Source organism: Bombina bombina, chromosome 1 (genome assembly GCF_027579735.1).
Source record: "Bombina bombina isolate aBomBom1 chromosome 1, aBomBom1.pri, whole genome shotgun sequence".
Classification (NCBI taxonomy): Eukaryota; Metazoa; Chordata; class Amphibia; order Anura; family Bombinatoridae; genus Bombina; species Bombina bombina.
Window position 1 is genome coordinate 347558011 of NC_069499.1, and position 21801 is coordinate 347579811.

At 38.1% G+C, this 21801-nt stretch overlaps 1 protein-coding gene across 1 annotated transcript in view; it reads right to left on the minus strand.

Annotated features, from left to right (window-relative positions):
• Window positions 1-466: 466 nt before the first annotated feature.
• Window positions 467-21801, minus strand: part of CNPPD1 (cyclin Pas1/PHO80 domain containing 1) — a 61891-nt gene continuing 40556 nt past the window's right edge. The window contains exon 8 of the mRNA XM_053698158.1: window positions 467-4977. Within this exon, the coding sequence (XP_053554133.1) occupies window positions 4354-4977 (624 nt within the window). The 3' untranslated portion in view covers window positions 467-4353. The remainder of the gene's footprint in view (window positions 4978-21801) is intronic.

A 21801-nucleotide genomic window follows, 5' to 3' on the forward strand; every position in this document is an offset into this window, starting at 1 on the left:
CCATGTTTACAACAGTGTAAGGTAGTGCTCTCTAACAATCACATACTAACCTTGAAGGCGAGTTATATACTTTTATAAATGTATAACACATTGTATTTATGTGAGTACAATAAGCTCCTTATTTTTTATGAAAAATCTATTAGAAATATTTTGATAAATGAATGAAATAAGTGACTGGTCATTGGTGTTTGCTGCATTATATAGTATGACGACACATAACTCAAAGATGTTTATATTTAAATAGAGAAAAACTTACAACATTTATAGGTTTGACTACAGACAGTCTAAGTGCACACGCATTTTAGTCACAGACCAGTTAGAGGGAGCATTTCCTGTAACCTGCTAACTTGATTGCTTTGCTGCATAATGTTCCTGCAATGTTTTTTCAAAATGGTGGCACCTACGTATTAGCATCACAATCTATTCTTTACTCAGGAATGTAAATGCAGATCACTTTAGACATGTGTTTCTTTATTGCTCCCATTTTATTTTTATTATTATACTTTATTTATAAAGCGATAACATATTTTGCAGCTCTGTCCATGGGTACAATTGGTATAAGTAAATCAATGATACAATACTTGTAAGAGACCAGACAAAATGTGACAAATACAGGAGGAATTGAGGGCTTTATTCCCATGGGAATTTACAATCTAGAATGGTAGGAGGGTGAAAATGATTTTAATACAGAGTTAGAGAAGGGCAATTATTAGGTAAGTGGAATTCGTTATTCTTTAGGAAATGTTTAATTATGTAATGTTCGAATGATATTTCTCTATTGTATAGTAGTACAGGTGGATGAACTTAGTATAAATAAAAAAAAATGTATCTGTAACTTTACTGTCCGACAGTTGTAGACCAACATTGGGGCACCCCTGACCTTTTGTTGATTCTCTAAGTGAAAAGAAGATATCACAATCTATGCAGTGATCAAACCTATAAAGTTGACATATTTCTGCAAATTTTAAGTTCACCAAATAAAACCGTAAATGTGGCATGTGTAAAGGTCTGGGTACTCTTGCACTGAAAAAAATAAGCAGTACTTGTTTCCGCTTTAATACTCTACTAGATCGGTAGAGTACCACAACAGAGTAAAACCACAGAGAATAACATCAGGAGTGTGGCTCTACTGTTTGGTAATGGGAAGGAGCTACAGATACATTTTTTTAAAAAAAAAAATATGATACTCCCAAATAGCACAGGCTTTTTATGTTTGGTTTTAGTAAAGGTTTATTATGACATAAAAAAAACAGAACATTAATTTCAGTTAATCTAAACACTGCTTTTATTGGTGTATTGAGAGATTTTATGTTTTCTACAAAAATATGTAAAACTGTTCTGCAATTAAAGAAAAACCAGAACAGATTAAAAGTTGCAATTTACCAGTGAATAACTAAAAGAATCAACACTAAAACAAGATGAAGTCTATAAGTACACAGTAAGCTTTTCCATAGTTGCTTAGTATAAAACATATGTAGCCCACTACTCGGTTTGCTTTGTTATAAGAAGATTAACCTTTAGATCTAAGCTATCACATAGCATATTAGATTGAAAATACAATTATGCAAGTCCGTATTATAGTGATTAAATCAACTTTTTTGTTTTATAATGTTCATCATTAACAAGTTGTGATTTCCAGCATTTTTTAAAGTCTGCTGCTTATGGTAAAACATAATTAAAAAAGGTCTAAGAACCGCACTGCCAATTAGTTAAAAAATTATCTTGGTACAGAAACCGTTAACCTGGTTCTAGATGGAAATCAATTCAAGGCCACACATTAACCAAAAAGAACCCATGTAAATGATGCACCTTGTGTAATTTTCTTTGAAAAAGGTACTAATTGGTAATTTAAACAAAAAAAATGATACTCATTGTTATAAACATTGCACTAATTTAGTTCAGTTACAGGAGCAAAACTTAACAGTTTATATACTTGCAAGGGCTCAGAATGTCAGATTAACTTATTTTTTCTCTTAGGAGTATAGGGGGGTAAATAATGAAAACATTACTTTTTAAAAAAAAATAGGAGACAAAAAAGGACACTGTGGTGATAATGTCACAAATTATCTTTTTGTAGAAATGTCTACATTATTCCATGTGGTATGGAGATATGACAGTTAACACAGAGGTAATAAAATATGGCAAATTATTAATTTACTTGCAAATCTAAACAGAATATGATATATATATTTCAAATTATTCATACATAATAGTAGATATGCAGGAGCTAACAAATGCAGAACAAGGTCCAACTCTTTTCAGAGCCAGATTTATTCTTGTGAAAGTGCAGCTCACCAAGATCAGTGCGTTGCACTTTTGTAAGATCAAATCTGGCTCTGAAAAGAGTTGGACCTTTTTCCGCATTTGTTAGCTTCTGAAGTGCACAAATGCACATATCTACATAAAAGTTATGTATTTGTTGAACCACTGTGGTATTAAACACTTTTTATTCAACAAAAAAATAAACTAAAATGTAAGTCAAAGTCCTTCTTCCAACATCAATAGAACTAGCAACAACTAACTAATCTATCGGTCTTTTCAAGACCAATGCATAGATCTGTACGGTTTTACTTTTACTGTATATCAACTTTCATAAGGACAAATATAAAATAACACCACATACTTTTTTTAATCACTCTGCAGAAAACCATAACTAGAGCATTTATCACTCCGCTACAGTGTGTTGACTGAACAACAATTAAAGTGAAGATGGGATTTTAAATGCTGAAAATAAGTACATTTTAAAGAAACATACTCTAGTATTCCAGTTTTCAGCCAGCACAAATCTATAGCTAGGCTACCTGCCCAAATCAATGAATACTTGCAAAAAGATCCACCTGTGTATTACAGCTTTATCAAAGTATGCAAAGATAGTGATATATATATATAAAAATAATCATTATCTAGAACAACAAAATTCTACATTTTTTTGCCACAATCCCCTCAAAAATTGAAAATAAATAGTGAGTAAATCAATCTGCAGGAAGATCGGAATATTCTGTTAGTTCTTCTTCTCTAATGATTAAGAAGAAACATTTGCCATCTAGAGCTATGTAAATACTAAATACATATAGTAAGTGAACCACCCAACACAAAAAATAATCCTACACACAAGAAACAAGAATTGATAATCACCTGGTTAAATGTGTCTAGTGAGCGAAAACAAAATGAAAAATGTCACTTTGCAAAGCAACCATGCATAAAAAGGTCATTGTATCATGCTCCAAGAAGCAGCATTTATATGTGCACAAAAAGCAAACTTGTAAACAATCTTTAAAAAGAATAATATCTGTGCATAGCTTGAAGAGAAACAGGATTTATTCTGTATCATAACTAGGCCCATAGACTACACACATGCACATGCTACCCATATGCAAAAGAGATGCAACATATCTGCAAAACAACTAGAACATTTCACATGATCATCTCTATGTAAAAAAGGAAAATATTTTACTTTAAAATATCTTCACTTGCCAGTGTTCTCTGCAAGCCGTTATTCTTCAGCTAATCGTTTAACAGCCATTCAGCAGTGTGGCCATCAAGTTTTATGGGATTTCACCATAATTTGGCACAAGAGTACATTTCCTTCAGATGAGGAGGGAAAAAAGTGACTGTGCCAGCATATACCAGATACATGCTACCTTGAATGTTTTGGGACTAGCATCATCACTGGATACTTCGTCCCTTTACAAAAAAATGTGTCTACTGGAGAATATTGAAGCAAATCTCTTTCTTTTTAACAGAGATGTTCATGTGAGTATCTAGTCAGCTTTTTACAGATATACTGCATTAATATCAATTGACTCAGCATTTGGGGAACATGTCCCTTTAACTAATGGCCTATGAAGGTTTTAAAAATTGCAAACAATGCATAATCTCTTAGTTACATCTATTTGGATTAATCTGAGGGTTGTGCTTTTAGTCATGTTACTGCTGTTTTGGTTGTATCAGCCACATGATTTTAGCAACTGCAATTTCTGCAGGAATTCTCAAGTCTGGAATTGTATTGCTGAATCTATAAGGAGTATATTCATGATTCTGGAAGCTCTTCCGTATCAACAAATGATTGCAAATGCTGCGGCATGCAACATACATTTCATACCAATATCAATTCATATTTAAACTATTCACCTTAACCTAATCCATTTAAAAGATGCAACATGTAATTGTAGTTCTTTTATATGCAGCATAAAAATTTTCCCATGTCCCTTTAATATAAAAAGGGGAAAGTGAGTATTAATATATGCTAAAATGCAACTCAGCTATTTAAGTTGTATGTTACAACCTACAAAAAGAAGGTCTAAAGTATAAATTGAAGTGCTTGAAGTGTCATTTCTGACAACTAGTGCAAAGCTACCCTGGGACAATGAATGTTTTGATCCTGGCAAAATCAGTGGATACACAGATAGAACAGTGATTGAGTTCCATGGACTCAATAGCTGGGATAGGAAAGAAGGGGTCCCATTTTTGCGCTGTATATGCTTTGGGACAGCTCTGACAAAGTGACAAGTCGTGGTGAGGCAGTCCAGAGAAGGAGCATGTTAATTGGTGGTTGGTGCAGTGAGTAGTGTTGTGTTGCTTGTCAGACTGAAGCCAGGTTTGTGATCTTTGTTTGGAACAGTAAGGACAGATTTGGTCAGGGGGTAAGGGTTCTTCTTCAGTAAGGCCACCTGCAAGTGCCGTTAGTACAGTTCCCCATAGATACAGAGCAGTGGCGGTGACACCAGATCTTCGTTCCAATGATTCATCTTCTAAAGAGCTCAATGAGCCTGTTGGTGGAGGGCTTAAGTTTTCCTCGGATGAGGGGTGAACCGGAATAAGAAGTGGAACACAAGAACTGCCATCTGGAATCTGGTCTGAAATTGAGGGAAGCAAGGCCGAACCATTTAGTTCCCAGGTAGCCTTGTGCAATACAGCAACAGAAGCAAATAATGTGGCGACTCCTGCCAGGTATACCAGGCCCAAGACACAACACAGCTGAGGAAGAAATAGAGAGGAAAATAGAGATGTCAATTCAACAAATTTTAATTCCATCCACAGTTAGACAGAACTAAAAGCTTTTTGTTTGCAGTACATAAATATATAAAAAAAAAAGTTTGCATATAACAATTAACAATATAAAATTCTCTTAAATGAATGATATCCTCTATTATTCCTTAAAGTGATGGTACACTTTCACCTTTTCTATAAACAGATCCGGAATGTTATCGATATTTTAGATGGAGTTTTATTCATCAATTGTGGGGTATTTGAATTTATTATTCAGACTGAAAATGCAGTTTTAACCCTTTGAGTGCTAATGACGGCTCTGAGCCGTCACAGAGTTTCTCACTCTGGTGCTAATGACGGCTCAGAGCCGTCATGAGCACTCTCCCACCTTGAGGGAGATCTGGGGGCTCCTAACTGCTTCTACCCCGGCGATCGTGCCTGTAGAGTGACAGGCATCGCCGGGGCTTCACGTGATGCGCGGTGACGTCACGCGCAATTACGTGATGACGTCACCGCGCAACTTTATTTATACTTAACAATGTTAAGTATAGGAGGAGGGGGCATGCTGCTTAGAAGCCTGTATCTCAGGCATCTAAGCAGCTACAGATATCCAAGACCCATTGTTGGAAAGGTAATCGCCTAACCTCTCCAACAGTGTAAGTCTTGGGAGTCTGTAAAAAAAAAAAAATAATAATTTCAAAAATAAAAAAATTTAAATAAAATATTAGCACCCAGGTTGGAAATGGCTTAGCAGCCAAAGGGTTAAAGGGACACTGAACCCAAATTTTTTTCTTTCGTGATTCAGATAGAGCATGAAATTTTAAGCAACTTTCTAATTTACTCCTATTATCAATTTTTCTTCAATTCTCTTTGTATCTTTATTTGAATTGCAAGAATGTAAGTTTAGATGCCGGCCCATTTTTGGTGAACAACCTGGGTTGTTTTTGCTGATTGGTGGAAAAATGCACCCACTAATAAAAGTGCTGTCCACAGTCTGAACCAAAAAAGAAGCTTAGATGCCTTCTTTTTCAAATAAAGATAGCAAGTGAACAAAGAAAAACTGATAATAGTAGTAAATTAGAAAGTTGCTTAAAATCACAAAATGAAAAATTTGGGTTCAGTGTCCCTTTAATGAAAATTTTCTAATTTACTTTCATTATTAAATGTATAATGTTCTCTTGGTATCGTTTGCAAAAAGCATACCTTTGTAGACTCAGAAGCAATGTTATTTGCTGGTACAAACACAGCTAAAAAATTTTTATCAAGAAGAGCCTCCTCCTGTTGGGTCATCAACAAAGTCCTTACATAGATCCTCTGCTGTGACTTACACAACACTGGATGACTCTCTACCAGAAGCAGTCTTTTCTGCAGTCACTATGCATTGTAGATTGGGTGCATCGGAGGTAAGTGCTGCCATTTCTTGCACTAACATAGCCCACAGGATATTACAACAATTTTGAGGTACATCATAGCCAGGGGACATCCATATGTAACACCTTTTATTACTTTGACTTTTTTTTTTATTACTTAGTATAGTAATAATGGAAACTTTATTATGCTGTAATAGCTGCTATTTCTATTTAGCCAACTGACCTGGGACTTTCATCTCAATACAACCTTATACCCGTCTGTTATATACACCGTAAAACATTATTTAACAGTTTTGAAATGTGAGGGGGTTGTGTATTTTATGTTTTTTGTACACTAAATTAGTACAGCTGAAATTCCTCAACTGCTCCTTTGTTGCTGAGAGCAACTGCCATTTTTCAAATGTACCATTACTGAAGGGTAAGATATTTTTATTAAATGGACGATAAAGGGACAGTCTAGTCCAAAATAAACTTTCATGATTCAGATAGGGCATGTCATTTTAAACAATTTTCCAAATTACTTTTAGCACCAATTTTGCCTTGTTCTCTTGGTATTATAAGCCCTTGAAGGCCACCTCTTCAATCAGGGCATTTTAAGAGTTTTTCACCACTAGAGGGTGTTAGTTCATGTGTGTCATTTATAGATAACACTGTGCTCACGCACTTGGAGTTCCTATGAGCCAGCACTGATTGGCTAAAATGCATGTCTGTCAAAATAACTGAAATAAGGGGGCAGTTTGCAGAGGCTTAGATACAAGATAATCAGAGGTAAAAAGTGTATTTATATAACAGTGTTGATTATGCAAAACTGGAATGGATAATAAAGGGATCATCTATCTTTTAAAACAATAGAAATTCTGGTGTAGACTGTCCCTTTAAACACTAAAGCAATGCTAGATAGAATGATGGATTCAAAGAAAAGATTAGTCTGAGAATAACATGTAGATGTATATTTAAAGTTTCATTAGCTGCTTAAATAGTGACAAAATAAGTGTAAACTTTTAGTGTCTATAAAACAATGGGAGCTGTCATGTTGTAACTTAGGTTACCTTGTCTGCTGTGGCCAATTAGAGTTAGTTATAAATAGGTCACTAGAGTGTGCAGCCAATGGCTGTGAGGAATATACAAAAGTGTTCTGGATTTCCATTTCTAACGGGAACTGAAAAGCTCACAATTTCAATATGGAATTACAGGAAAAAAGGATAAGTTGATAATGAAAGTATATTGCCGAGTTTTTTTATATTACTGTCAAGTGTTATGCTGAGCTACATTTTTAAGCAGTGCATTATTATTCTTTACTATTATTACATAATGAGGATTTCCCTTTAAAGGAATACTAGTCAAAAATATCCATTAGAGGGTAGATCCAATGTTTCCTGTTTTGCAGGATTTTTACCAGTTAATCTTTACAATATGGATCTCATTAGGCATTCTAACAGTCTAATGCTGCTCTTGCCCCTAAAGGTATCTGTCCTCCCTCTGTTTCCTCAATACAAGGGAGTGCTTTAGATTTTGCTCCAATATTTAAAGGCTTGTGCTTTATATAGTAGTGGCTGCTCTGACTCTACCAAGTATGTGCAAAAGATTTATGACTGAAAGTTACATTATCAAGTTCTTCTGCATAATCGGAGATCAGAACAGCTTATGATGCCCTCATAGTTTTGAGACTGAAGGTGAGTTTTTATGATGATCAGGAGTTTTTTTTTTTTTACTGATCAGGACACTGTTCTACCTTTTTCATGTTTGAGCATGAACATATTAGTTCTTTGTTTAAAGAGGTTTATGTACTTTAGGCACCCAAGACACTAAATCATCTGCGGAAAAATGTGCAACATTTGACATGGTAGCTTACTCTGTAAAGTCAACCGTTTGTGGTGTCTGGGCCAGCACACAATCCCCCTGCCGCCCGATACTGGGTTAGTGAGCAGTGTATAGTGCTGCGTTGACAAGCTACAATTATTTATCATTAATAATGGTCATAGGGAGCAAGAACGTAGAGTAACACTATGGAGACTACAAAGTTATTTAAGGACTTAGAGTATATACGGCGCCAACATTTTAATGAGCTGGAGAATAGCATGATGGAGGTGCTCTGTTCTAACTCCACTCCTATATCAATTATCGGCAGAGAATTAGACAATGCCATCCTCCCTCACATTAATGAGCAGGAGTTCTAATGAGAAGTAGAGAGGAGGCCTGTTAGAGCTGCTCTGGATGGGCGGCTCTATACTGAAGTCATCAATGATTTTGGGCCTTCAATGGCTGGATTCTAGTGCCTCAATATCGAATCAAGACATGTAAGATGAGACTGTACTTCTGAGCTCTGATTGTAAAAAGTTTGCTGACCATTCTACACGATATCTGGAGCTCAGCTGGAGACTTAGTGCACCGCAGCGCTGGCTGAAATTTAAAGTACGCTCTACTTCATCCCTAGGAGTTGGCAGTGTATTGCAGCACTTTGGCTTGGGCCGTTTTTGCCCAGAGGTTGCCACAACTTGTTTTTGGAGCCACACTGCTGAATAAAGGTCACTTCAAAGAGTGGTGATTATGTGCGGAGAACTGGTGTAGGATGAGAGCTGAACCTTAGTGGCTAACCATATTGAACTGAGCCTACTTACTGTCTTAGATTTTTGCCTTAATTACCACATTTTTAATTACCTACATGTTTAACCTCACATTGGTGTAGAGTGAAGCCAGCTGTATTTCCTAACCAGTGACTGGGTAAATGTATATTCATTTTAAATTGTTCATTTATCTTCATATACATAACCCAGGTTGCCATTTTTCTGATCTTAGGCTGGGGGCTCCTTTTATTAAATTGGTGTGCAAGAGGTTTTGACCTGCCTGTACACTATAAATTATGTGTATACACATTTTATAACTGACTAGATTAATATGTTTAAGTTTATTATTAATTTGTAGCTTTCTCTTTGTACCCTATGCCTTAAGGTTTTGTAGTTATTATAGTTTGTTTATAAAAGTGGCCTCATAATGGGGAGGAGGAATCTCATATCATATTTGCTCCTTGTTGAATATTTATATGTATTGGTATATCCTTATCATGTAACTCTGTGCATCATTTCCTTGATTTGTAAAAGGAAATATGGCTTTTACATGTATTTATTTGAACCTTAATGAAAATATCAAATAAAGCCTGTTTTGTTTAGTTTTTTCATTTAATCCGTCCTCTAAATTTCTGGCTTCTAGAGCTTTAGGAAACGTTTCCAATGATGGATGGTACTATTAGTTTTAGCCAAACGAACTACTATTCCCTTAGGAAGACGGTACATTTTTCAGGAACCATATAAAACATGAAAGTGGCAATCTTTCATCAAAATACCTTTTTCAGTTAACATTGCTTTAGTTGCATCTTCTCTTTGGTGTTATAATTTGTCTGAGCAAATCTCAGAAGACTCTGTGGATGAACATTTTCAATATTGTTTGAAACTTCTGTCGCCTAATGCACTTATTTGTGGTACCATTGTTGACATAACTAGATTTTATTCTAAGGTATATGACTTTAGCAGTGCTGACAGAAGGGCTTTATGATTTAAGTCATTGTCAGCAAACAGAAGAATTTAGTTGGATCTGGTCTTGACGTTATTTCCACTTCCCTCAGGACGAGAAGTCTAAGGGAAAAATAGAACAAAAAGTCCCTTTTTCGTTCCTTTTATCAACTTTAGAACCAAAAATCTTCCTCCTCCTTAAAATGACCAGAATCTTCCAGATCTTCCTAGACGTTTAAACCATTTGGAACAAGGCTAAACATTCTGTGAGCCTTTTTCCTCTTCTAAATTCTACAGCAAAACAATAGAACAAAAAGAGGCGCCACATGTGCGAATCAATAGCACAGGATGTATTGTACACTGACAGGAGACACAGGGTACTTGCATGTAACAACGGCACTCAGTCGTGCCTATAGAAGCAGGCTGGATTTTTTTCAGCAGTCCAGCTAGCTGAACTGCGGCAAAACTGGAACTCCAGAGACACAGAAACACTGGATCTGCAGCGAGACATAGTAGTAGGGCAAACAACTCTCTAGGTAACGTAGGCTGGGAGATGGACCCTGAGCACTGAGAGTTTAAAACATGTCCAACGGATTAACAGATATATAAAAACCATAGTTAAAAACAACTCATGCTTATGACAGTGTTCCTGTGTCTCTGGAGTTCCAATTTTGTCGTCTGAGTTCAGCTAGCTGGACTGCTGAAAAAAATCCAGCCTGCTTCTATAGGCACGACTGAGTGCCGTTGTTACATCTGAGTACCCTGTGTCTCCTGTCAGTGTACAATACATCCTGAGCTATTGATTCGCACATGTGGCGCCTCTTTTTGTTCTATTGTTTTGCTGTAGAGTCTCCACACCGTCCCTGGTAAAAAAAAAAAAAAAAGCAGTACTGCCTTCCTCCTCCACCCAGTAAAAGATTTCTCGTCTTTGAAGAAAGGACTTCTCTTTGGTATCCGTCCTGGAGCTATAAGTACAGTTGTATGCAAAAGTTTATGCACTCCTGACAATTTCCATGATTTTCATTTATAAATAATTGGGTGTTTGGATCAACAATTTTATTTTGATCTATCAAAACTGAAGGATACAGTAATTTTTCAGTAGTGAAATGAGGTTTATTTAACAGAAAATGTGCAATATGCATCAAAACGAAATTAGACAGGTGCATAAATTTGGGCACCCCAACAGAAATTGTCAGGATAGGTTAAGTCCAGAGTTAGACCCAAATGCTAGAATGAGGTTTGTAATACCCTAGCACTGTGAGTATATACCAGGATCTGACCCTGCGACAGCTACAGTAATATACTCACTGAAATAGACTGGAAGTTGGCACAGCAGGGTCAGGAGAAGAAACTTTGTGTAGATAGGATTAACCAAAAGAGTAATCAAACAAGCAATATCCAGCAACGAGTAATCAGGCAGGTAGGGGTTAACCAGTAGAATAATCAAGTAAGCAATGTCCAGCAACGTGTAATCAGGCAGGTAGGGGTTAACCAGTAGAGTAATCAAGCAAGGAATGTCCAGCAACGTGTAATCAGGCAGATAAGGGTTAACCAGTAGAGTAATCAAGCAAGCAATGTCCAGCAACGTGTAATCAGGCAGATAAGGGATAACCAGTAGAGTAATCAAGCAAGCAATGTCCAGCAACGTGTAATCAGGCAGATAAGGGTTAACCAATAGAGCAGTGCTTTCCAAACTGTGTGTCGGGACACACTAGTGTGTCGGCAGCAGTGTGTAGGTGTGTCCCTGCTTCAGCACAAATTTTTTTAAATTTAAATTATTTTTTTTTAAATTGTTTTTTGGTTTCTGACTTTCCACCTGCTTGCTACGCATATCACATGGTTGACACGTGATTGATACCTAGTGGGTCACAGATCATCTTAACCAATTGGCACAGCTCAGTGGGAACTGAAACTATTACCATTGGCGGATTTAGCGGCACATTGGCTCCTGACTGCACGTGTTGTCTCCTTAATTGTCTCGTGACTGCAAGTGTAGCCAGTGAGTGTGACAGCAGTGTGTTTGCAGCGCGGGCAGTAGTCAGTCGAACTCACAGAGCTCTGAGGGTGGCAGCTTAAATGCTGAGCTGAAGTCAGAAGTCAGTGGGATTTCTTTGCAACTAGCTCCCAGTAGTGCATTGCTGCTCCTGCCCTTGATATATGGATAGGAAGTGGAAGCTTAAAAATGCTTGATGATGAAATGTGAGTGTCTTTATCTAATATTACACCAAATATTCCGAAACTGTGTTCATCTCAACAACCTCATACATCCCATTAAAATAGTAAGTAGCTATTGGTGTTATTAAACATGTTTTTTAATTCTTGCACATACTTACTGTTACTTGTAAATACATTTTGTTATTATATAATTTATGTATGTGTCTGTATCTCTTAAAACAAGATAGTTTAACCTCCTTTTTGCTAGTACAACTGAATTACTGTGTCGCAAACTGATGTAGGTTTACAAAGTGTGTCACCAAAATGAAAAGTTTGGAAAGCTCTGCAATAGAGTTATCAAACAAGCAATGTCCAGCAACGTGTTATCAGGCAGTTTGGGGTTAACTAGTAGAATAGTCTAGCAAGCAAAGTCTAGCAAGCAAAGTCCAGCAACGTGTAATCAGGCAGTTTGGGGTTAACCAGAAGAATAGTCTAGCAAGCAAAGTTCAGTTATCAGGTAGGTAGGGGTTAAGCAGGGTTAAAGTCAAGCAAGCCAGTAATTAAAAAATATCAGGTAGTTCAAATTAGTACTCACAAGCCGGGAAATGAGAACAAACAGGCACCGAGGAGAGGAGACGCCGGAATAAGAAGCCCTTCTGACGTCAGTAGAAGAGGCCGGTGGCATACAGGGTTGCTAGGCAACCAAGGGAAGCGCAACGGCGCCGGAAAAAACAAAGGCAGAGAGAGCGATCAGCTGAGCGATTGTGACAGTGCCCCCTCCTCAAGGACCCCTCCGGGGGACACGAACAGGTTTTGAAGGATTCTGGGCGTGGAACTGTTTGATCAAAGCAGAGGCGCGGACATGAGAAGCAGGTTCCCAGGAACGTTCAGTAATGGGATATCCCTTCCAATGAACCAAATAATATAAACGGTTACCACGCAATTTGGAATCAAGAATTTGACTGATCTCGAACTCCGAAGTACCATCCACAAGAAACGGAGAGGGAAGTTTACATTTGGTTGAAAACCAGTTAGAGACTGCCGGTTTAAGAAGAGATACGTGAAATACAGGATGAATCTTCAGGTTGTCCGGTAAAGCCACCCTGTAAGCAGTAGAACAGAACTTGGAAACAATCCTAAACGGTCCAATGTATTTAGGACCCAATTTAGCACAGGGTTGTTTGAGACGAATGAATCTGGTAGATATCCAAACTTTGTCTCCAGTACGAAATGAAGGTGCCTTACGGCGTTTGCGATAAGCAAATCGTTTATACTTTTGGGAAGAGAGGAGAAGAATTTCCCGAATCTTCTTCCAGTGTTTACAGAGATTCTTCACAGTTCGATCTGCTCTAGGAACTCCAGAACCCCTAGGAGACATAGGAAAAGTTCTAGGGTCAAATCCATAGGCTGCCTTGAAAGGAGAAGTCTGTAAAGAAGAATTGAAACGGGAATTGTAAGCAAGTTCTGCTAAAGGAAGAAGTTGAGACCAATTGGAGTGCTGATGATTAACATAGTGCCTGAGATAGGATTCAAGAGATTGGTTTACTCGCTCAGTTTGACCGTTGGATTGAGGATGATGGGCAGTAGATACAGATATGGAAACTCCAAATTGTTTGCAAAGAGATTTCCAGAATCTAGAGACAAATTGAACTCCACGATCAGACACAATGTCCAAAGGAAACCCATGTAATCTGGTGATATGGAGTATAAACAGTTCAGCGAGTCTCTGGGCAGATGGTAATCCAGGTAAAGGAACAAAATGAGCTGCTTTGGAAAATCTGTCAACCACAACCCATATGGTCTAGTTTCCGGCAGAATTAGGAAGGTCAGTAATAAAGTCCATGGAAACATGTGACCAGGGATAAAATGGAACAGGTAGAGGTTGTAAGAGTCCAAGAGGTAAACAAGAAGTCTGTTTATTAGAGGTAGAGGAATTACAAGCTGCAACATAATCCTTGACATCTTTGATCATAGAAGGCCACCAGACATGTTGTTTGAGTTTCCACAATGTATTACGTACTCCTGGATGTCCAGACAAAATGTTATCATGAGCCCAACGAAGAAGTTTGAGGCGGAATTCTGTAGGTACAAACAAGATTCCAGGAGGTAATTTATAGGAGGAAGGAATTGAGGCTTGAGCAGACTGTAATGCTTGGAAAGGAAAAGTAGACAACTGAGCTAGAACTTTAGCAGGACGGAGAATGGGTTCAGAATCCAATAATGCAGAATCAGAGGCCTGAAATTGTCTGGATAAAGCATCTGCTTTAGAGTTCTTAGAACCAGGAATGTAGGAGAGAACAAAATTAAATCTGGAAAAGAACAGAGCCCATCGGGCTTGACGTGAGTTGAGGCGTTTAGCAGTATGAAGATACAGAAGATTTTTATGATCCGTAAGGATAAGAAATGGTTGGACCGTGCCCTCAAGCAGATGTCTCCATTCTTCCAAAGCCATCTTAACTGCTAACAATTCTTTGTTACCGACGTCATAATTCAGTTCTGAAGAATTAAACTTCTTGGAGAAAAACCCCACAGGAAGAATCTTGCTAGTGACAGGATTTCGTTGAGATAGCACAGCCCCAGCAGCAATCAGAGAAGCATCCACTTCAAGGATGAATTGGAGACTCAGAACTGGATAACAAAGAATAGGAGCCGAAGTAAATGCTGACTTCAGGGATTCAAAGGCCTGTATGGCTTTATCAGACCAATGTTTGCAATCCTGACCCTTCTTAGTAAGAGCAGTAAGAGGAGCCGAGATGTTAGCAAAGTCCTTTATGAATTTACGGTAGTAATTGGCAAATCCCAGAAACCTCTGAAGAGATTTTAAGGAAGTTGGTCTAGGCCAATCTATAATAGCCGACAGTTTGTCAGAATCCATCTCAAAACCAGACGGTGAAATGATGTAACCCAAAAAATGAATAGATTCTTGATGAAAAGAGCACTTTTCAAGTTTGGCAAATAGAGAATTTTCACGTAATCTCTGGAGTACTAGTTTAACGTGATGAATGTGATCCTGTAAAGTCCGAGAATAAATCAAAATATCATCAAGATAGATAAATGACGAATTGATTCAGATAGTCTCTGAATATTTCATTAACAAAATGTTGAAAAACTGCAGGGGCATTGCATAACCCAAAAGGCATAACTAAATATTCATAGTGTCCAAAATCTAGTGTTGAAGGCTGTTTTCCACTCATACCCTTTACGAATTCTGACTAAATTATATGCCCCACGAAGATCCAATTTGGTAAAGATGGAAGCACCCTGGAGACGATCGAACAATTCAGGAATAAGTGGAAGGGGATAGCAATTCTTGATTGTAATCTGATTAAGAGCACGATAGTCAATGCAAGGACGAAGACCTCCATCCTTCTTTTCAACAAAGAAAAAAACCTGCTCCTACAGGAGAGGAAGAAGGGCGAATAAAACCTCGGGCCAAATTATCCTTAATGTATTCTTCGAGTGAAACATTTTCTTGACAAGAAAGAGGGTATGTTTTACCCTTAGGAAGAGGGGCTCCAGGAAGTAGGTCAATGGGACAATCAAAGGTCCGATGTAGAGGTAAAATTTCTGCATCTTTCTTAGAAAAGACAACACAAAAAGAATGATATTGTACCGGAAAAGAATCAGGAATGTCCAAAACTGCCACAATAGTACTAGAAGGTTTGGAAGTATTCTGAAGACATTGTTTGAAACAAGAAGATCCCCAAGTAACAAGTTCCCCTTTAGACCAGGAGAAAACCGGATCATGAAGTTGTAGCCAAGGAAGTCCCAAAATTTAAGGAAACTGAGGAGAGGAGATGTCAAAACAGATGGTTTCTGAATGAAGTACTCCTACAGACATAAGAAGTGGTATTGTAGAATATTGAATGATTCCAGAACCTAAGGGTTGACCACTGACAGTAGTGACCTTAAATTACTTGACTCTTGGAAAGCAAAGGAATCCGAAAGGAATTGACAAAATCAGAATCCATAAACATTCCTGCAGCTCCAGAATCGATGAGCGCTTGAGCCTAGAACTTGGTGTTGCCAAAACGGAAGGTGACTGGAACAAACAGTTTGGGATTGAGGGTAGGAAAATATCTTTGGCTTAACTCAGTCCCTCTTTCTGGAGTTAAGCCCTGGCTTTTACTGGACGGGTTGGACAATCTTTTAACAAATGCCCCTTAATACCACAGTAAAGACATAGTCCAAGATTACGCCTTCTGAGACGTTCAGCTTCAGATAACTTAATTGCACCAACCTCCATGGGTTCACTTGATTCAGAGATAGAAGAACTCTGAGCGGGAAGGTTTGGTGAACGAGACATAGGACGGAAAGTTGGTTTGATAAAGGATCTTCTGTTACGGTCACGTTCATGGAGACGCTCAGAGTAACGAGCATCTAACGATACATAAATTGATGAGTTCTTCTAGAGAATCAGGAAGATCCCTATAAACCAGTTCGTCTTTTAAACGATCACAAAGACCTTTACGAAACGCTGCATGCAGGGCCCCATGATTCCACATAGTTTCAGCAGCTAAAGTCCGGAATTCAATAGCGTATTGTGCTACAGAAAGAGAACCCTGCCTTAAATCTAAAAGTCCTGCTTGGGCAGCCGCAGACCTTCTAGGTTTATCAAACACAGAAGAGAATATGGATACGAAAGTGTCAATATCATGGAGCAAAGGATCATCCTTTTCCAACAGTGGAGAAACCCAAGCCAAGGCTTTACCTTTCATAAGAGAAATCAAAAAGGTGATCTTGGAGGAAGAGGAAACAAACATCAGAGGATTATTTCTGAAGTGAAGGCGGCACTGATTAAGAAATCCTCGACAGTCTTCAGGGTTGCCGTCATATTTATCAGGTAGCGGGATTCTGGGAACTAACTGTTCTGCAGGTTGTGGCGGGTTATATGCAGGGTTAGAACTGGCCGCAGGAACAACAGGAGTTGCTGAGACTTGTGAAGGTGAAGAGAGATTATGCAAAAGAGCAGTAATTTGATCCAACTTAGAATCCAGGTGTGCAGAGTGGGTTCCAAGAAGTTGTCCCTGTAGAGCCACAGCTCTGGATAACTCACCAGGGTCCATTATATGGCCTGTTTGTAATGTCAGGATAGGTTAAGTCCAGAGTTAGACCCAAATGCTAGAATGAGGTTTGTAATACCCTAGCACTGTGAGTATATACCAAGGACCTGACCCTGCGACAGCTACAGTAATATACTCACTGAAATAGACTGGAAGTTGGCACAGCAGGGTCAGGAGAAGAAACTTTGTGTAGATGGGATTAACCAAAAGAGTAATCAAACAAGCAATATCCAGCAACGAGTAATCAGGCAGGTAGGGGTTAACCAGTAGAATAATCAAGTAAGCAATGTCCAGCAATGTGTAATCAGGCAGGTAGGGGTTAACCAGTAGAGTAATCAAGCAAGCAATGTCCAGCAACGTGTAATCAGGCAGATAAGGGTTAACCAGTAGAGTAATCAAGCAAGCAATGTCCAGCAACGTGTAATCAGGCAGATATGGGTTAACCAATAGAGTTATCAAACAAGCAATGTCCAGCAACGTGTTATCAGGCAGTTTGGGGTTAACCAGTAGAATAGTCTAGCAAGCAAAGTCCAGCAACGTGTAATCAGGCAGTTTGGGGTTAACCAGAAGAATAGACTAGCAAGCAAAGTTCAGTTATCAGGTATCAGGCAGGTAGGGGTTAAGCAGGGTTAAAGTCAAGCAAGCCAGTAATTCAAAAATATCAGGTAGTTCAAATTAGTACTCACAAGCCGGGAAATGAGAACAAACAGGCACCGAGGAGAGGAGACGCCGGAATAAGAAGCCCTTCTGACGTCAGCAGAAGGGGCCGGTGGCATACAGGGTTGCTAGGCAACCAAGGGAAGCACAACGGAGCCGGAAAAAACAAAGGCAGAGAGAGCGATCAGCTGAGCGATCGTGACAGAAATATTGCATCAATATTTAGTAGAGCCTCCTTTAGCAGAAATAACAGCCTCTAGACGCTTCCTATAGCCTGTAATGAGTGTGTGGATTCTGGATGAAGGTATTTTGGACCATTCCACCTTGCAAAACATCTCCAGTTCAGTTAGGTTTGATGGCTGCCGAGCATGGACAGCCCGCTTCAAATCCCCCCACAGATTTTCAATGATATTCAGGTCTGGGGACTGGGATGGCCATTCCAGAACATTGTACTTGTTCCTCTGCATAAATGCCAGATAGATTTTGAGCAGTGTTTTGGGTCGTCTTGTTAAACTATCCAGTCTCGGCGTAACTTCAACTTTGTGACTGATTCCTCAACATTATTCTCAAGTATCTCTTGATATTGAGTGAAATCCATGCGACCCTCAACTTTAACAAGATTCCCAGTACCGGCACTGGCCACACAGCCCCACAGCATGATGGAACATCCACCAAATTTTACTGTGGGTAGCAAGTGTTTGTCTTGGAACGCTGTGTTCTTTTGCCGCCATGCATAACGCCCATTGTTATGACCAAATAATTCAATCTTTGTTTCATCAGTCCACAGCACCTTCTTCCAAAATGAAGCTGGCTAGTCCAAATGTGCGTTTGCATATCTCAATCGACTCAGTTTGTGGTGTGTCTGCAGAAAAGGCTTCTTCCGCATCACTCTCCCATACGCTGAATTGTTGAACGATGCAAAGTGACACCATCTGCAGCAAGATGATGTTGTAGGTCTTTGGAGGTGGTCTGTGGGCTGTTTTTGACCGTTCTCACCATCCTTTGCCTCTCCGATATTTTACTTCTGGCCTTAACAAGAACTGTGCCTGTGGTCTTCCATTTCCTCACTATGTTCCTCACAGTGGACACTGACAGCTTAAATCTCTGCTATAGCTTTTTGTAGCCTTCCCCTAAACCATAATGTTGAACAATCTTTGTTTTCAGGTCATTTGAGAGTTGTTTTGGAGGCCCCCATGTTGCCACTCTTCAGAGGAGAGTCAAAGAGAACAACTTGCAATTGGCCACCTTAAATACCTTTTCTCATGATTGGATGTACCTGTCTATGAAGTTCAAGGCTTAATGAGCTCACCAAACCAATTGTGTTCCAATTAATCAGTGCTAAGTAGTTACAGGTATTCAAATCAACAAAATGACAAGGGTGCCCAAATTTATGCACCTGTTTAATTTCATTTTGATGCATATTGCACATTTTCTGTTAATCCAATAAACCTCATTTTACTACTGAAATATTACTGTGTCCTTCAGTTATTTGATAGATCAAAATGAAATTGCTGATCCAAACACCCAATTATTTATAAATTAAAATCATGGAAATTGTCAGGGGTGCCTAAACTTTTGCATACAACTGTATATAGCAATTAGTCTCTCACATACCCGGTGCTAATATAATATAGCCATTTGATTTTGATATCCATTTTCTACTTATATATTGCTGTACATCCAACAGTTGTCACTCTCGCACTTCTGCTGTTATTTGCCCATTAGCGGCAGTGCATATGTTTTCTGTTTTATTTGTATAGCTAATCTATTTTATATTGATATTTTCTCTTTAGCGCCTCCTATATCCTTTGTTTCTCTTCTAAATTAGTGTGAAAGAAGGGCCACACTCCAGATTTTTTTCTGGTAGAGGGCAGTTTATACCTTTTTTAGAAGGCCGATTGCAATCTGTACAAGATCTCTGGGTTCTAAACATAGCTTAACAAAAAGTATAGTACTGGTACTATAATCTAGTATGAATATGGGTTCTTAGCAAAGTAAGATGCAAACCCATACAACAAACTATTCACAAGAAAAAGGGTCTTACTGCATTAATCCCATTATTAAAAATAATTTTTAATAATGGGATTATTAAAAATTATATAGTATAGTTAAAAACTGCAGACACGAATAAAAAAAAATTCTGTGCAACCACCACAGGGATTTGGTATTACCAAATTATATGGCCTCCCAGCCTAATGACAGAAAGACAGCTTTCTTCACACACACACTTTCAATTTCCTGGCCGATATACATGAACCTCAGTGTCAGGTGAGACTGGGAGTCCATATCATTTGTTAATACCAAATTCCTATGATGTTAACGAAGAATCTTTATTCCAGTCTCCTCTGTAGTTTAACGTTATACTAATTAAAAGTTATTTTCTAAACCATTTTCTGAATAGATTTTAAATCCTTTTTAAGGCAGGTGTCTCACATAACAAAATATTTATTAGTTGTATTTTAATTGTGTAGAAGGAGTTTATTCTATCTTTTTCCATTATTCCCAAGAGAGAACTTTCGGACCAATTCTGCACTTAATGACTAATTTAATTTCTCAGAGTTCCTATTTTCAAAATAGAGATAGTAACAATTTGGCCAGTTTTACCCCTTAGTCAACATTTAATTTAAAGGACGCGCCTTCCTTTATATTTCTAGACTATTTCCCGCTTCTAAAAGGACAAACTTTTTCAGTTTGTGGCTCTTTCGTTTGGTCTATCTACAGCTCCCAGAATTTTTATGAGGGTCCTAGGAACTCTTGTCTGTAATAAATACTCATGTAGTTCAGTGGCTCTATACCTGGACAACATAATGGTTCAGGCTCCATTTTCCTTCAGCTGTATTTCATACCAACATTCAACTGTTATTTTCTTTGCAGACATGGTTGGAGAATTTAAAAGAGTTCTCTTTCTCATTAAAAAGGGACGTAAAACACAATTTTTTTCTTTCATGATTTAGATTTTTTTAAACAACTTTCTAATTTACTTCTATTATAATATTTTCCTCATTTTCTTGTTATACTTATTTGAAAAGCAGAAATGTAAGCTCAAGAGTGTGCACGTGTCTGCAGCACTATATAGCAGCAGTTTGCAACAATGTTATACATTATCAGTAACACTAGTTGGCAGTACTATTTCCTGTCCTGTAGTGCTTCAGGCATGTGCACGCTTAAAGAATAACATGAGAATTAAACATTTTTGATAATAGAAGTAAATTGGAAACTTTTTAAAAATTGTATTCTCTTTCTGAATAATGAAAGAAAATGTTGGGGTTTAATGTCCCTTTAAGCAAGAGTCTTCTCCACGAGTAATTATAGACTCAGTGACTATGAGGATAACTAACGATTAGGGATCAAAGTTAGTCAGTTTTCTCCGACCTACACTAAAATTCCAACCCATCTATATAGCTCAATGTTTGGGGAAGTGTTATGTCTGATAATTGCAGACTTCCTTTTGCATGGTTTCATATGAGACCTCCTCAACTTTGACAATTTTTGCACCTTTGTTGGAGCTTGCAGTCAACTATCTTGTAGAATCTTATAAGATTCTTCAATGAAGTAATCTGTCCCGTTGGATAATTTTCCAAAACTATTTTACTGGGAATGTTCTTTATTCCACCAACTTTGAAAATGTCTTTAGACGCCATTCTCTTGGATTGGGGTTCAGTCTGGGAGTCCAGTTTCCTTAGGAGGTGCCGTTACCAATAATTATCTTGGACATGCAATCTTTAGGACCCTTTAGAGCTGTCCTCCTCTGAAAGAAAACTGGTATACGTTTCTCCTTTCAGACAATGTAACAGCTATAGCTTATAACCACTATCAAGGAGGAACTTGCAGATTAGTAGCAATGAAGGAAGTCTGAAGGTTTTTTTGGTCACAGAAAGATTTTCTATATTTCGCATTCCAGGAAGGAAATCTGGGAAACAGATTTCCTTAGTAGGTAATCACATCCACAGGGATGTTTTTTCCTTGAAGTAGTTTTCTACTAGATTGTGGGGAAAATGGGGTCTACCCAGACATAGACCTAGTGTCTTCTGTTTCCAAGAGTCATAGTTTTAATGACTCTTG